The 18,225-nt window shown below is 40.5% G+C and overlaps 1 protein-coding gene across 1 annotated transcript in view; it reads right to left on the bottom strand.

The window, feature by feature from the left end:
* The window catches only part of Slc2a12 (solute carrier family 2 member 12), a 54,438-nt gene extending 37,273 nt beyond the window's left edge, over positions 1-17,165 (bottom strand). Inside the window, exon 1 of the mRNA XM_047557635.1 lies at positions 16,955-17,165. Coding sequence (XP_047413591.1) covers positions 16,955-17,069 — 115 coding nt within the window. The 5' untranslated portion in view covers positions 17,070-17,165. The remainder of the gene's footprint in view (positions 1-16,954) is intronic.
* Positions 17,166-18,225: the final 1,060 nt, after the last annotated feature.

The raw sequence follows: 18,225 nt of genomic DNA, 5'->3' as shown, positions 1-18,225 counted from the left end.
AGCATTAAATTAAAATTAAATCAGCAATTTCTCTAGCAAATGAGAAAATAAGTATTTAGCACCACTACATAGCAGGCACTTTCCTAGGTGCTGAAATATGTATATATGTAGTGGTATTAAACAGATATGGTCCTTGCTCCCAAGAAACTTAAGTATCTAGTGATTTCCATTATCTATTATTTATCATATATTGTTTCATTTTTATATGCAAAATGACTTTAAAGTACTCTCTTATATAGAGTACTTTCAGGTCATTCAGTACGATTCAGGCTGTCAATTTCCATATGTTCTTTTTCTCATATAGTCTTAAAACCCTCATCAACAATTCCTCTACTACAGAATAAGTAGGTGGAGCCTTCACATTTGGAAAAGAATATTGTATTATTCTTACCTTTACTTGCTATTCGTTTTACCTATGTTTGGTGTGTGATTCCTGTGTGTCTTTGGCGATTGGCAATTGGTCTCTGATATTCTGATTGGAGAAATTCTAGAGCTTGAAACCCTTGGGAGACACACTGAGTGAGGCACTAGAAGGACATCTAGAGTGACCAAGGGCAGTCGGGACCATTGAATTAAGGATATAGGGAGATGAATCCCAGAACTGCTTGTGTAGTAGAAAATTGTCCTTGCCACCTTGTCCTCCTTCCCCTTCCTTGCTTTTCCTTTTATTAGTTGAGAAATAGCATTTCTTTCAATGGAAAAAATAAAATAAAAGACTCCTTAGGGTTCAAGGATTCCTTCCTTTGATGCTCTATTATCCTATCTTGGACAGGGTTAGAGGAAGTGCGTTAAAGGAGTCGGGGGTCACAAAGCCTGCTTCCTGTAGTCTGGCGAAGATGTCTCCAGAGAGAAAAGGGATCTGGCTTTTTACTGCTGCTTTCTGGACTTAGATCATTTGCCTAGTTGTTTAGCCAGGGCTTGTAGGACACCGACAAATGGGGATGTGTGCAAAGGGTCTGGAAGCCATCGCAGTTTGTCAGAACTTAATACTGAGTATAACCATTCAGAGACATGATAAAGGTCTTTCCACATGAATTAGTATGAAACATTTTACCTTCAATTTTATATAACATATTACTCTCCCTTATCCATCTTTCTCTTTTATCTATCTCTAGACCTGTAAGGTTACACACTTCAGCTGGGACATTCTATGACCTTAGTCCCATGTGGAGAGTTTACCAACATGCTGTTATATGCTACAGAATTAAGCTAAGGTTTTAGCAGTCTGAATTTTATTTGTCTTCCCTAGTTCATGTTTTACGGGGTGCTGCCTCAAACTAGACTTCTTACTATGGAAGACACCTTACTACGGAGACTTAAAACTGCTGATATTCTACTTACAACCCTCTAGCTGCCCTTTCAGCATTTCTAATTCAGTGTGTAAGGTCACCCAGTCCCAAGACTGCAGCCTCTGACACCTCAAGACTTCATCAGAGTTACGGATAAAGTCTTGAGGTGTCAGAAGCTGTTGCTACTTCCCACAAAAACCAAGAAGAGTGTCTACTTTTTGGTTAATGATGATGACAGAAGCAAGATGTCATTCTGTGGATGCTAGAAAGTAGAGACAGAACTATTCCAAAAGATCTGGCAGTGAACAGAAAAGATAGGATGTGGTCTGAAATGATGGCAGGAAGGTAGGGTTTGTGTTGCCTAAACATTAAGAGTTTAGGGCACCTGGGTGCACTGAGAAGGAACAGCCAGGACTAAAGAAGAGGGTAAAATGGGCATTGGTGATTTTCAAAACCTCCCCAGTCCTGAAGTCAAGTGGTCTGCCCTGGATGGTAACAATGACATTCGGCATGCCAACCACTTTGCTCATGGCCTTACTTCACAGGGTCCCCTTGGTTACATCCCTGTTCTTCCCAAAAGTGCCATAAGGGATTCTCAGTTGTCCATGGACATCACAAAAGTCAAAGCTGTCTGGTGCCCACAGACGATTGTTTCTACTCCTTCTGTATGTCTGTCTCCTGGCCACTTGGCTGGATGACCAGCAGCGGCAATAGGAAGGTCTCCAATGTGCCTCTGGAGGTAGTGACCTGACTTCACTAAGGTAATATGAAGGTGTGCTTCCAAAGAAGAGGCATTATGCAAGTCCAAGCACAGAGGGTGGCAGGCACCAGCCGTGAGACTGCAGCTCTGGCTTCCACAATAGCTGCATTGTCCCTGCTCAAGGTGAGTCAGATGAAACTCCAACTGGAACCACACTCATCACGAAACGCTCCATTTTCCACAATATTTGAGTTTCTGCTTACTTTTCTCCTTCCTCTTCTCCCCCATATGCCTACCACGGCATATGTACATAATGGGCACACAATAAATACTTGCCGCCTGACTAAATCCTGCAGCAGGCTGAAGAGCAGGCACACACAGGTTGCTTTGGCAGGTAGCCAGATAATTATGCATACAGTTTGATCAAGTGTGAATGCTTCACAAATTTAAAAGAACCCCTCTCCTTCATGTTTTGTTAAAAAAAAAAAAAAAAAAACTTGCAGTTGTCCCAAATAGTCTTGCTGCTGTGGTCTCCCCTATCTTGGCTCTTTCTCTCTGAATATCTTTCATGTCAACTCATCTTTCAGTAGCTAGCTCAAGCACACCTCCCGCTGGAAGACCACCCTTCAGTCACTTCCTGGCCCTGCCCCGCTATGTTCTGCTGAGCTGCTCCCAGCCCCTTCATGTTCGCTCTGTGCACAGACTGTTTTCAGAGGGCCTGTCCCGTGGTAAGGCACTCATTGAAGGACTTGTTTGCCTTCACTATTAGACTCAAAGTTCCTTGAAGGTAAAACCCTGCTTTAGTCATATCTGTGTTCTCACCTGCAATCATCTGGCACAAGGAAAATAGTCATTGTTTGTTGAGTTAATAACTGAATGAAAAGGAACAGCACTCCTGGGTACTGATCCTGGGCCCCCACCTCCCACAGTTGTATTGTCAGACTAAGGTCAATACACAGCATTAGGTAATGGTGGTCTTTAGTCTGATGAAACTCAGTGTTTAGCAGTTCCCTTTCAGGAACCAGGTTTTCTAACTCCACATCATTATATACACACTAATTCTTTGGCCCATCTGCACCATTTACTATTTCCAGAAATTTCTTCTTCTTTCACTTGTGCTTCTCATTATGCTGCCCCTCACCACCCCATCCACACCTCAGTGTCTTCCAGCTTCCTTCGCAGCCTGGTGAAATCTGATTTGTCTTTGAAGATCCAGCTCGAATATGTCCACCTCTACAAAACCTTCCAGACTTCCCTTCTTGGGTTAGCATTGATCTCTCCTCTCTCTTGCATTTGTATCACAGCAACTTGGATTATATTTAGCTACTTCTGTCTCCTGTCTTAGGTTGTGAACACCTTGAGAGCAGGAGTCTATGTCACAGGCCATGCTCAGAAGAGGCTCTAGGATAGCCCATGAATGAGGCGTTCTGGCTTACAAGATTGCTCTAACACAAACTCCCAGAGAAAATGTCCATGGAGAGTATGCTATGGGGTTTGCAGCCCACCAACAGTCCAAGACTCTGCCTTTGGGCCCTGGACCACATATTGTGCTGAATATATATATATACATATTGTGATAAATATAGGCTCTATCTAGCCTTTATCTTAGCCATTATTCCCAACCCCTTCTCTGAACCCTAATCCTCCCTACAGCACACAGTGAAACTCAGGTCAACAGAAATTTGGCTTCCCTCAACACCAACTATTGTTTGACATTCCAGAAACAAACAAAAAAAGATAGGCAACTTTCTTTTCTTTTCCCCTCTCCTGTCCTCTCCTCTCCTCTCCTTTCCTCTCCCTCCCCCTTCTTTCTTTCTTCTTTCCTCTCCTCTCCTCTCCTCTCCTTTTTTCTTCCTTCCTTCCTTCCTTTTTTCTTTCTTCCTTCCTTCCTTCCTCTTTCTTTCTTTCTTTCTTTCTTTCTTTCTTTCTTTCTTTCTTTCTTTCTTTCTTTCTTTCTTTCTTTTTTCTCTTTCTTTCTCTCTCTCTCTCTCTCTCTCTCTCTCTCTCTCTCTTTCTTTCTTTCTTTCTTTCTTTTCTTTCTTTCTTCTTTTTCCCTTTTTTACCAATCCCAGGTTTGATTTGAAGTACTTTCACAGACATACTTTCATAAAATTAATAATTTTCCAATTCTATTGGTAGGAGAGGTCTCACTGTTTCAGTTTATGTATTAGTACTTGCCTGCCTTTGGCTATGTTGTTGATTTCCCCCCTCTGTCTCTCTCCCTGCATGACTACCTGTATGACTTTTGTTCTTAGCTTTCTTTCTTTCCTTTGATTTTTTTTCTTTCTTCCATTCACAATTTCATCAGGATAAGTCTGGGTGCTTATTTCCTCTAAATTTTTCTGGTGCTTGTTGAGTTCTTCTGCTCAGGAAAAAAAAAAAAAAATCTTCTAATTTTTTTTTTTTTTTTTTGTATTTTTGGTCCAGTTGTTTAGGCATAATTATTTATATGTTCTGTTTCTTTTTCATATCTATCTTCTTGTCCGTTTCACCTATACCCTAGAATAGTTTCTCATATTTATCCCCCACAGCACAGATTTTGGACAGTTATTCTGCTTCTGCAATTTTATTCTCCTCCACCTGTCTTGTTAGTTCTATCTGCATCTCAGTTCTCAGTCAGCCCTACCTTCACCTTAGTTTACTCTTCATCATCCGAGGTTGCTATGGTGTGGATGTTTGTCCCTCAGGGGCTCATGTGTTAGAGTTCTGGTTCCTGTGTAGTGATATGGGAGGTGACGGGAACTTGATCAAAGTGGGCCCTAATGGGAGATGTCAGGTCATGGGGTGCTGCCCTCGGAAGGGAATGAAGCCTCCTGGGATGAGTTCTGGTGGGAGTGAGTAGTTAGAGAAGCTTGGGCCTGACCTCTGACTCTCTTTCTGTCTTTCTGTTTAGAGATGCGATCTCTTCCTCCCACCTGTGGTTGCATTTTGGTCCTCACCAGAGACAAATCCAATGTCTCTAAAACCATGACCTATGAACCTTTTTAAAAATAAAGTTTACTGGAGCAACTGGGGAGTCTGAGGCAGAAGGATTGCAAGTTTCTGATCAACTTGGGCAACTCAGTCAGACCCTGTCTCAAAATAAAAAATAATGAGGGCTGGGGATGAAGCGCAGTGGTAGGGTAGCTCAGTCCTCAGGATTTCATTATTATAACGAAAAAATAGACTAACACAGATGTCCTACATCTTTTTTCCACAGGAAGAAAGAAAGCAAAGAATCTTTTTTTAAAAAATTATATTCAGAACATCTGAAAATGCAACCTTTTCCATTTTACTTGAAACGCACTCATCAACAAACCAGATCTGCGGCAATCTCTTTACCCTCAAGTCAAATATGATGTTTTTGACTATAAGAACCCCCAAACCTGGAAAATAGGGACTTACATAATGGCATTTTTTGAATTCACAAAAGACCACCTTGGATTTGGTGTCTCTAAGGAGTCATATTTACCCACCCTTCTATTCCTGTTTCCTCTGCAGAGGATTTCTTTTGTCCCCCCACTTGTTACCTTATTTGCAAGTGGCTGCCACAGCTCCAGAAGTAAGGTTCTCACACCACCAGAGTCAAAAGCAGGAGGTGATAGAAGAAGGCTCAGAGCAGGTACCTCTCTACTTGTATCATGGAGGGCCTTTCCAGAAGGATCCTGGAAGATTTACCCTGATGTCTCATTGGCATACCCAGAAGATCACTGGTCAAACTTGGCTGCAAGAGGCACTGGGAAGCACATATTAAATCTTTTAGTTACCAAGATAGGAAAGGCAGAAAATCAGAAAGGAATTGGAATGGCTGTTGCATAGCCAATGTCTGACACACCTGACTCTGTTTGCCTGGTTGCAGTTGGTCATGGATCTGAAACTAGAGGCAAAACTGATGTGCACAACTGAAGGCCAAATTTCTGATTCCTAAAGTTATTTTTTCTAGTGTGAATCTGCTACACCAAGAAAGAAACTGTTATTTGGGGAACTACTGTTAGTCTGATTATGACTAGGGGATATCATTCCTGGATCATTGAAAGCCATCTACAGTTCTTTGCTTGTGAAAATCACTATATGAAGAATTACAACTCATAGAATACACTACTCCAGTGGCTCTTCTGGACTTGATCCCTCTTGACTGATTTTATATTCCAAAATGCAATGAGCCAAATTCTTTCCTATCTAGTCCCAAGTTTTTGAGATCCTGAAAATTGCTACCCTCTGAAGAGACACAGAAAAAAAGTAATAATGACAGGATGGGATGGGAAAAATTGAGCTGTAGGGCAAAACCTTCCAACCGTTGGAGAGGGCAGCTTTAAGAGTTCTTGGAGTTTTGCGCAGTGGCGCATGCCTGTAATCCCAGCGGCTCAGGAGGCTAAAGTAGGAGGATCACAAGTTCAAAGCCAGACTCAGCAACTTGGTAAGGCCCTAAGCAACTTAGCTAGACCCTGTCTCAAAATAAAATAAAATAAAATATAAAAAGGGCTGGGGGTGTGGCTCAGTGGTTAAGCATTCCTGGGTTCAATCCATGGTACACAAAAAAAGAGTCCATAGAGCTGTCTTCCCTCTTCCTGGGTGGTCAAAGCTCTGCACCTGTCAGATGGGGATGCACTATGGGATCTCTTAACACTTTACTGTCTGATCTTGTACTTAGGGTCACATCTGCATTTCATTTAGTGTTAAGTGTGAACTCTGACAAATATTTCTGACCTTTAACTCTATTGCAATTCTGGTAGAGACTTTCAAGAGCTGGTTAAGAGAAGTTGAATCAGGATAAAGAACCAGCAGCCATCCTACCTAGAGACCTTTGATGCCTCTAGGAAGGAGAGTCTTCATGTGTGTGAGCTGTGGCAAGCCATGAACATTCAAACATCCACCACAGCTTATAAAGTATCTCCATGGATGATTCTTCAATACTGGAAGAAGTGGTAACTTATTATTTTTTTTTTTTTTTGTATTTCAAAATTTCAAATGTATATAGAGGTGATGAAGACTTCTTAAAAAAAATCAGTGTGCTAGGGAATACACAATAGCTGTCATTCTAAATTTATTTTCTAGTGGGTAACTATAAAACTGCAAAGACAATAATGTGAGAATTTGAAGTTGTTTTTTCTATTTAAAACCACTTTTCTTTTTCTCAAAAATGGTTGAGAATCACTGACCCTGTGTTTTTAAAATTCTTCACTCATGGAAATAAAATGGAAAGAACATAAATAAAACTGTAAATCCTATAGGTAGAGGTCCTTTTAGGAAGGGCATTGTATTTACTACAGTTAAGGCTTGAATGTTCACATGGATAAGAAGGCAGAAGCTCACAGGGCATGTTCATGATAGATGGGTAACAAGAAGGGAGAGGGAGAAAAGGCTGAGGTGCTTTACATAATATAATATAGAGGGAGAATTTTGGACAGAGAGAGAGAGAGAGAGAATGGGACTGATATCAGTAAAGAAAGGTTAAGAGAGCTCAGAAACGGGAGAACTGGAAGAAAAGGTCAGGATAAGTTGTCCAGTTGTGTGGATGAGGATGGAGAGAGAGGCCTAGGAAGCAATGTAGTAAAAGACCTGTTGATTTTAGAAAAGTGAGTTTAAGAGAAGTTTCCTAGAGTGGATTCGACAAGAGAATTTGAAAGAATGGGCCCACCTATTAGTACACAGCAGTATAGCCCTTTTGAAATCATTAGTATCAATCAGCAAAGGGTTTATAAGATTGGGTTTGGGAATGTGAAGGGCTAAGACCTGTCATCTATTTATGGTTTAGAGTGGGGATAAGGGAAAAGACCAGTGGCTGGAAGTGAAGGCAAGAATCCAGGGAAAGCAGAAAGAGGGTGCAGGAAGCACTGGAAGAATCAGCACAGCAGGTGTACTGGGCAAGACGGGATGGCAGGCACGGAGAAGACACAGGAGGTGTGTGTGGCTTTCACTACATGGAAGCTGCAGCCATTTTTATTTGGATATTGAAAGAATGGTGACCTCTTCTAGCTGGAGAATTTGGAGACACGTTGGTGGGGTTTTCAAAGAAAACTCGACTCTGTCACTACACCATCACTTGCAGCAGCTTTCTTGATTTCTCTAAATGAACATGGTCACCTTCCCAGGAATTCCTGTTCTCAGGTCACCACCCTGGTTTCCCAGCAGGGTCCCTGTGTGCAGCTCCAGATTCCTGGCCAGCCTCTTTAGCTGTTTTGCCTCTGTGCTCCCACCCTACCAAGATGTTTCCACTTCCCCAAACCTGGCCTTCTCCCTTCTCCAAACTTGTATCTATGCTGTTTTCTATCCTTAGATATTCTGTAGACCTGTTGGCCTCAGTTACACCTTCTATCTTTTATTTATTTTTTGATCTTTTATCTATTTATTTATTTATTGTTATTGATTCTTTTTAGTTAAACATGACAGGAGAATCCATTTTGACAAAGGTATACGAGCATGGAATATATCTTATTCTAATTAGGACCCCATTCTCGCGGGTGTACACAATGGGATTCACTTAGGTATTTTCATATATGTACATAGAAAAATTATGTCCAATTCATTCTACTGTCTTTTGTAGTCCTATCCCCTCTCCCTTCCCTTCAATCCCCTTTGTATAACCTACTGAACTTCTTTTCTTCCCCTCCCCCCCACCTTTATTGTGGTTTAGTTTTCATATATCGGTGAAAACATTTGATCTTTGGTTTTTTGGGACTGGCTGATTTTACTTAGCCTGATAGTCTCCAGATTCATGCATTTGCTGGCAAATGTCATAACGTCATTCTTTATGGTTGAGTAATATTTCATCCTGTACATATAGCACAATTTCTTTATCCATTCATCTGTCGAAGGGCACCTAGGTTGGTTCTATAGCTTAGCTATTGTGAATTGAGCTTCTGTAAACACTGATGTGGCCACGTAACCATAGTATGCTGATTTTAAGTCCTTTTGTTTCATACCAATGAGTGGGATAACTGGGTCAAATGGTGGTTCCATTCCTAGTTTTTTGCAGTTCCACCAACAATGTGTGAGCAAACCCTTTCCCCAACATCGTTGCCAACATTTATTGTTACTTGTATTCTCAATTGTTCTCATTCTGACTGGAGTGAGATGGAATCTCAGTGTAGTTTTAATTTGCATTTCTCTAATTGCTAGAAATGATGAACTGTTTTTCATATATTTGTTGAGCATTCATATTTCTTCAGTGAAGTGTCTGTTCAGTTCCTTTGCTCTTTATTGATTGGGTTATAATAATAATAATAATTATTATTATTATTATGGTTTAAGTTTCTTGTGTTCTTTTTGTATCCTGGAAATTAATTCCCTATCTGAGGTGCAGGTGGCAAAGATTTTCTCCCATTCTGTGGCCTTTCTTTACACTTTTCATTGTTTCTTTTGCTGTGAAGAAGCTTTTAAGTTTGATGCCATCCCATTTATTGATTTTTAATTTTATTTCTTGTGCTCTAAGAGTCTTGTTAAGGAAGTCAGTTCCTGAACCAATATGTTAAAGTGTTTGGTCTACATTTTCTTCTAGTAAGTGCAGGGTTTCTGGTCTAATTCCTAGGTCTTAGATCCACTTAGAGTTGATTTTTGTGCAGGGTGAGAGACAGAAGTTAACTTGCATTCTATTACATATGTATATCCAGTTTTCCAAGAACATTTGTTGAAGAGACTATATTTTCTCCAGTGTATGTTTTTGGCACCTTTGTCTAGTATGAGGTGACCGTATTATGTGGCATTATGCCTTCTTGACTCAACTTAGTCATATTGTCTTCCAAGAGGATTCAGAAACAGGTCAAACTCATTCCTCTGTGCATTATCATGGTATTATGTGTTTGACCACCTCCTGACCCCTTGCCTCCCTTTCTGATTTTTCAATCAGCATCTACATTGCATGGAAGTCTCTTATTTACCATTGGACTCCGAGGCCTAGCATCATATCTGATTGCTAGTAGACTCTCAGTATTTGCTTAACAACAGGGATATATTCTGAGAAGTATGTTGTTAGGCAATTTCATTGTTCCTATAAACATTGTGGAGTTTAATTACACAAGCCTAGATGGTCTAGCCTACTCCATATGTAGTCAGTATGGTATATCCCATTCCTCCTAGGCTACACAATTGTATAGCATGTTACTGTATTGAATACTGTAAGCAATTGTCACTCAATGGTGTTTATGTATCTAAACATAGAAAAGGTATGTTAAAGGTACAGTATAATCTTATGGGACTACTGTCATGTATGAGCCCATTGTTGATTAAAGCATCATTATACGGTGCATGACTGTAGCTATGTAGATTTTTATCTTTCTGATGGGTTGGTAAAATCTGTAGATGGGGATAATGTCCTCAATATCCTTCTTATTCTGAAACATTCAACTGTGCCTCTCACACAGTTGCTTCATAAATGTTTGATGAACTAAAATGCTTTTTAGTTCAGGTTAACCAGCCCTTCTTTACTCGTTTGTTCATGTAACCATAGGGTATGTCCTATGTGCATATATGTACAAGGCTTATGCAGATGGTCCCCACAGCCAGCCTTGGTGTTGGGGTGAGCACTGTGTTGAGGTGTTTCCTGGGTCACATCTGGATCTGATGCCGTTCATCTATAGGCTGGAGATACAGGGGGCATAATTCCAATTTACTATGGATTACACAGATCTTTCTAAGCACAATGAGTCAGTCCTGAGATCTGATAGGTATAATAATATGTATTTTATCCAGGAACTTAAAATTTTACAGAAAAAACGGTCACATGAAAAATTAGGGAACTAGCTAAAATAGAATGCAATCAGTTCTGAAATGAGTGTAACTGGTTCCCAAATTCCCAGATTAGACATATCGGAAGTAAAGAGTGCAAACTGATATTTTTAGTCAAGAGGGCAAAACCCTGGACTGGATTTAGAATACTGAAGTTCAGATCCCCATGCTGTCACCTACTATCAGTTCTGCATGGGGCAAGTCACGCTGCTTTTTCTCTAGCAGGTTTCTAGGCTGAATGGTGAAGAGTCTGAATCAGAGTGCCCACAGTTGCCGGCTAGAATTTGACAGGTCCAGCAAGACCTTAAACTTTCTATTCCTTTGCATCCTCACTAGTATGACAAAGATAATGTCAGCTGCCACTGGCCTCTGTTCCCATCTGTGAGGTGGGGTAGTACTACCTCATGGACTCCTTAATAAAGATAAGAAGGAAAAATAGTAACGGAAGCACTTGGCTCACAATCATTTAATGAAAGTTTGTTTAATCTGAATCCATGTGCTAAAATCTTTATAATATAAAAGTAAAACTTTGAAACAGTCTCTCTTGCTGATAGCAAAGGAAATAAAACGATACCTTGTTTCCAGCGTAACAATTGTGCCTTTTCATAAATTCTTGAATTCCTGTTTTTGAAATTGGCAGTACCTACATGACTGGACTTGCATCATAAAAGTTTCTTCATGTGATTTTGCTTTGTGGTTTCTACATTTTCAGTTTCTTAGTAGAAATGAAAAATCAGCATTGTATTAGTGTAGGGCTGCTCTGTCATTATACAAATTGATCCAAATTGCAACTTATCCTCATTCTTAAAAAGTCTTGCACCTCTGAAGCTGAGATGTAATCTCAAGCCAAGTTTCTAAATGAGCTTAACACATAGCTCCCAACTCCAACTTCCACAAAGTGTGGAAACATTTTGTATATAATGATATAGACGTTGCTAACAGCCCCAAAGTGCCAGGCAGACCTGAGTCATGCATCTTTTGAAAAATAATTACTTCCAAGGAAATCACAATTGAACAGTTCAAAGTTAAACTAGATTTACGTAAAGAAAAAAAAATATTTCTGTAAGTCAAACAAAGGACTGTATTTTTCTCCCTGATACTTTGGCAGAGTCATTGAAAAATGAGTCATTGTTCAAAAACAATGGAAGCTGCTAAATTTAGATTGATGTGATCAATTATTTTACAATCACATTCACACGAATTGTACAGAATAATTAGCATATTGCCCATGCCTAGCCATTTAGCAGTACATAAATGAGTGTGCTACAACATGGAAAAGAAAATAGTGCCAACAAGCAGAAAGAAAAGAAAAGAAAACAGAAATTACCCACATAAATCTATGATTTACTATGAAGGTTATTTGACTCCATTTCAACTGGGAAGTATTTTGAGAGGTTTTCATTTCTGTGATTTTAACTGAGATTGGGTTCTTTTTGAGAGAAGATAGGATGAGAAATTGTCCTGTGTGGTATTTGGTCAAATAGTCCCTTGGGAAGAAGTCGTCCAACTTCTCCTTTCTCACCATCATAATGCGGCATCTTTTAAATTATTCAATAATTCACCCTTCTGGCAGAGAATGTTCATGAGGGGGAAAAGCATGAACTAGAAAGCTTCAACTCCGCTCAACTTAAAAGTCATATAAAACCAGTTCTTGCTCACACACTCTGGGTAAATAGCTGTGACTCTTAGCAATCAGAGCTAACTGCACACTAATGGAGGGTCCCTTCGGAGCCCTCAGAACTTTCTTTTAACTCTGAGGCTAAATAGTACTTGGGTTCTTTCTATTGAGAAAATGCTACCTATAAAATTATGATTCAAAGACTAACTATTCTTGAATGAAAAAATCCCACACGTCTACAACAAGTAAAAGCTATATTTTAAAATTGGCAGATTCGTCTTTCATATATACACATTATGTTTTGTTCCCTCAGGGTGTCCCACGGTGGATTCATTCTATTATGAGTTCTGTTTCTATGAGTTGATGTAAGATAGAACACCAAAAAATACCCCCCTTGAGAATACACAGGAATTCTACTGGTGGGTCCACCTCAGGGTCCTATCAGCCACTCCCTCCCTGGGACCTCGGCTGCTTCTGCTACTGCTGCCCACCTGGTAGAGAACGGGGTGGTGTTGAAACTATTCAACGACTGGGACAGAGGCCGCTGGCGGTCAGAATGGACACTGGCTGTGAGAACCAGTTCAGGCATGCTGGTGTGTGCCCGCTGAAGCTCAGCCTGTGCAGGTGGGCCCCAGGGCTTGGCTTGGCTGTTCCTGAGCTGGCCGCATCCATGTTTGCCAGGCCCTGCCAAGGCCTGTTTGCCTCCTGTTGCTGTCATTGGGAGGGGTCTGTGGCAAGGGACAACATCTCTGCCTCTCTAGGTGACGTGTCCTTAGAGAACAACAAGAACGCTGCTCCTGCTGCATGTGCCAAAAACCACCGGGAGTTTGTGGTGAAACGAATCCCACCATGTTTGTTTAGAGCCTTCTCCCTTCCTAGGAGGCCCTCAGAGGGGTCATTTGCTCAAGCCTCCTAGTCGTGCAAAGTCTCAAATTTAGACTTTTGATGTGATTTCCAAGTTTAAATATACAATCTCAGAGAGGTGCTGACTGGACGGAAGAGGGAGATGTTTATCTTTAAATCTGGTCTCATTACCAGACACATGAAGCCCTAGCTCTTCACAAGTTAATATGTCTATACATCCTGTCCTTTTCTTGGGAATATCATAACACACGCAACAATTTGTTGTTGTTGTTGTTGTCATTATCAGTCACCCATTTGTTAATCCCACATTTTTAAAGAATTAACAATTTTTTTCCACAAGTTTTGGCACTTGAGTTTTTAATATATAGAAAGCCTGGGAAAATGGGAATGACCCAACATCTCACAAACTGGGAGAGGCCCTGGCCCCAGGCTGACTCTGCCCAAGTTAACTGACCTGTTGTTAGAGTACTGCTTCCCACAGCCAAAGCTCTATTGTCAGGCGAGCTGGTTGGCCTGACTTTCTCTTCCCTGGGGATGAGTTTGTTCCCAGAAGTGTCCTCCATCTCTTGACAAGAAGACTTCCTCTGGGCTGCCCAGGGAACTCTGAGAAAGCCAGGCTGGACTGAATTTAAGGAGGCCCAGTTTAAGCTAAACCTAAGAGAACAGCACTGAGTAGGAGCCAACCTACAGTCACATCTTACATACTGATCACCTCTCAGCTTCCAACAGGAATTCACAGGGTTTTTGAGAACAACCGCTTATGAGTTTCCTTCTGTTATTTCTGAATTTCCTGACAGAGGCATTTTTCTGAGGGAAAAAGGGCAGCCCTTTCAGGTGGGCCCAGGAGCCCAGTTCTGGGTGTTCTAGATTCCAGGGGGTTTTCTGCAGTGCTGAGGACTTTGACTACACAGTAAATATTGCTCTTGGTTTTTGATTTTGGGAGAGATGGGAGAGGAAAAGGCAATGCTAATGGGGGCAAAAGGAGACTTAAGGGAACTCACTCTCCTTAGAAGACATCAAAACTCCTGGGCCAGGGGCCACCAGGTCAATTTCACACTGCCTCTGCGTGAACTTGGGCTAATGGCCCATCATTTGGCCCCACATTCCCCAGGTGTGAGATTCTCTGCTGTGTAGTTTTTGGCTTCCCCTATATCTATCTTCTGCTCTGAGTACCAGGATTTCAAATTGAACTTGACCCTGTGCTCGAAGATCAATTAGAACAGGTCCATGAACTCTGAAAACTGTACTAACAATGTACCACTTTGAGTTAGAGCTTGAAAATGAATTAAGTTCATTAGCTTCTAGTCATTGGAACAAAGCATTCTTTCCAATTAATGAGAGTTGGCCACGGAAAACCTGCCAAAATGTTTCATTATGTGTAATCATATTAAGACGGACTTGATTGCAGAGCTTAGGGTTTTCATTTTGTTTTGTTTTTCAGTATCTCACATGATTTAATCACCTTGTCCTGGGTTATATAACTCATCCCTCTTCATGGTTGAAACATCTAGGTATATAGAAAACTTGTTATCTTCAAATGCAGAAATATGATGATAATTACTGAGCATATTTTATTTTATTTTTTCATTTTTTATTTTGCATTATAGTTGTACATAGTGGTGGGATTCATTGTTACATATTTGTACATGTACACAATGGAACAATATAACTTAGCCAATATCATTCCCCAATGTTACCTCTTTCTCTTCTCTCTTCCCTTCCTCTGTTCCCAAAAGGACAGAGGAACAGTCTCTATTTGACTCATCTCCCTTTGATTTTCATGAACTGAGCATATTTTAAATCCTTTGAATTTCCCAGATGAAAGAAATTATGGAAGATTAACATGCAAAGAAGCCAAAAGAAGTATTTGACAAATATTACTTCATCCAACCTCAACATCTTCATAAAATACTAAGATATTTCCCCAATATTAATGAGTAGTACGAAATGACTTGTCGAAACCATACAGCAAGGCTGCATATGCATTCATTTACACAACTATGTGTATAATTGCTTGTGGGTGCCAAGAGATGTTTAAGACAAGTTAGGAAAATTTACAAAAGTAATAATAAAGGTTCTGTTCATCTAAATCTAAACTACATATAGCATAAATCAAAGCTGTATTCATCTGAGATTTTAGGGAAACATTTAGGCTTTCTCTTGTATATAATGAAGGTTCACTTTAAATTAAACTTGAATAATAATTTACACCATTCATTTATCACTTGTCTACAGTTGCACTTGAAGTTAAATCATGAGCATGGAGACAACTTTTATAAGCATAAATATATATTGCATTCCTTGGGGATAATTGCAAACTTGTACAACATCAGCTGTTAAGATCTACCATGCTTTCAAAAATCATAGCAAAATTAAATAGTTTTTCATGGTTACTGTAAAGGCCCCTCCTGGAAAGAATTTCTTTTCATCTTTGTGATGTTATCACTGACTCCACTTAGCTAACCCTGCAGATATCACCATCACCTGGGCTTGCTCTGCTGTCTACACTGCAGTTCAGTTTCTTGGGGATTCAGAGAAAAGAACTATGCAACTCTTTCTCTTTACCCCCACCACCCCAATACAAATTTTTTCTTGCCTGCTCTCAGGGAACTTTGAATTAGCTAGTAAACCCTTAAGGAAGGAACAGCTTTGCTTAAGAGGGGGTGAGGCCATTTTGAAAAATGGCCCCAGCTCTCTCTTCTTGTTTGACTAGAAGTGGGAAAGCAAGGGGAAACTGAGCATGGAACAAGAAAAGGAAGAATGACAGTTTCTTCATTCCCGAGGAGGTGCCACTTCACCTTGGTGGGAGGGTATGTGGACTCTACAACAAAACCAGGCAAACCCATAATGCAAACAGCGAATGTAGACTTATTTCAGGGTGACCGGCAAATGCCTTGTGTCATTTAGCATGTTAGGTTATTTATGACATTTCCATATGTAATTTGGGACTATCATACATGGCTAGGAGGAGAAGAGCTGAGGAAAGCAGTAGGAAGGGACAGAATTACTTGTCAGTGATTTTATTTCATAGTACAACTTGTCTCTATTCCTTTGCAAACTAAATAAATAGGAAGAGGTGGCCAGAAGTGTGTAGTGTATTTGTGGAAATCATAAATGTGTATGTAAAGGAAAGAATTTGGATTGGCAAAGACCACAGAAATGAATTAAAACTTTTCCAATTTCACCTCGGGAAGGAAAATGTATTCAACAAACCTCAGTTTGAAAGGCTAGTTTTAAAGAAAGCAGGAACAAGCTAAGAAGGGGGTTCAGGCTTGGGATAACAAGTTCAGTACAATTATGCTAGGAATTTAAAAGAAAGTTGTGTTCATTGATTACATAATTTTTATGAACCCTACTTTGAAAAACTGATTTTTTAAAAAAGGTGCTTATAATGTTCACTTGTTATGTATTGTCTTTTTGCAACAATAAATGAAAAATGTGTGTGTGTGTACATTTACAAGCAAAGTCGTTGACCAAACTTTCCAAAATGAAAAAGATTGATACATTGTGTTATGTAAACACAACTGATGGGACCCTTCATACCAGCAGTGGGTATGTAACTCATTGTTTTCATATTTTACCACGGAAAGTCCTAAAAAGACTTCCATCCTCGCATTACAGCTCTGGGTCACTCCGCGTCCCACCGGACACTGTCCCCTTTCTCCACGCACCCAGCGCGCGCGCGCGCACACACATACACACGCGCGCACACCTACACTCACACTAACGGACAGTTTGCCCCCTCTGGTCTGTCACCCGAGCCCGGCCGTCTCGCTTTACCTCCCCGGCAGGCAGGACGCCGGCCGCCGCAGGCTCCGTAGCTGCCATCGGTCTCCGCCTCTCTCCCCTTCTGGTTCAGCAGTTTGGGGCCCTCTGTGTTTTCAACAGGTACCATGGTCACGCAGAAGTTACAGCCTCTCCCTCGCCAGCAGACCACCCCGACCTCCCTCGCTGACAGGAGTGGTCACTTGTCCCATGGTAGCATGCTAAAGAAGAGTGAGGGGGAAAAAAAAAAAAAAAAAAAAAAAAAAAAAAAAAACTTCGGGCAAAGCCAATGTGATTTGTGACCAACTTTGTTTCTATTTCCGAAGGCTTTGCCCTTTTCGGTGACACAGGCTGTTGCTATTCCAAGCAGCCTATCACAGCCAGGGGGAGGGCCGTGTCTCCAGGGTTGTTTTTGCCTTTAGATGCGGACTTGGTAGCAAGAGGTTAAAATACTCTGGGACCGGACTCGGACACAGTGTTTGGCCATTAGCTAGGGCTAGCTCTTGTATGCTTGCACCTTTGAAAAGAGGCAGAAAAAAAGAACAGATTTAAATGCAAGCTGAGAGTGGGGACAGAATAACTCAGATTTTATCATTTAATCTTGCAGAAGAGGAACAATTTATGCAAAGACATACCAGAAGGAAAAGTGTGTCAAGTTTTCAGCAAGTCTGTTGTTCCAGGAATCATAACACCAGCTTAAACAAAGCATAAAACGTCTTTGTTGTTTCAGCCTGAGTTGGGTCTAGGTAAATGTTTTATATTCCTCTTTCCAAGGCCTGTCTAACAAATCAAATCTTGCTACCAATTCAGAATTCATAGATTCTTTAGACTTATTATATCCTGAGATTATAACAAAGTTGCTTTTTAATGTGTAACTGTCTTTAAGAGAGGCACCAACCCTGAATTTTCTGTCAGGTTGCTTGATTGCCTGGGTAGGAGGAACTTCCAGTTCTTCAGGGAGGCTGGTGGAAATAATCCATTGTGTGGGTGCGATGGTCACAGAATCCGAAACAAATCAGAGTGTGAGAGGGAGGGTTGTTTTCTTATTCATGTACACACACACACACACACACACACACACACACACACACATACTGTCTTACAGAGCTATGAATTTTTTTTACCTTCCAGTATACATTTAGCAAATCATAGTTATTGAAAATTTTATAGAGGAAACTGAGATTATCTTAGAAAATCATTCTGAATGAAAACCAAAGTATATCTAATACATATGTGCCAGAAATTATGCTAAGTTCATTAACACAAATGATTCTTCTAAAAATATA

This window comes from Sciurus carolinensis, chromosome 7, assembly GCF_902686445.1.
Source record: "Sciurus carolinensis chromosome 7, mSciCar1.2, whole genome shotgun sequence".
Lineage (NCBI taxonomy): Eukaryota > Metazoa > Chordata > Mammalia > Rodentia > Sciuridae > Sciurus > Sciurus carolinensis.
The sequence above is the reverse complement of the archived record's forward strand: the minus strand, read 5'-3'. Positions and strand labels throughout refer to the sequence as shown.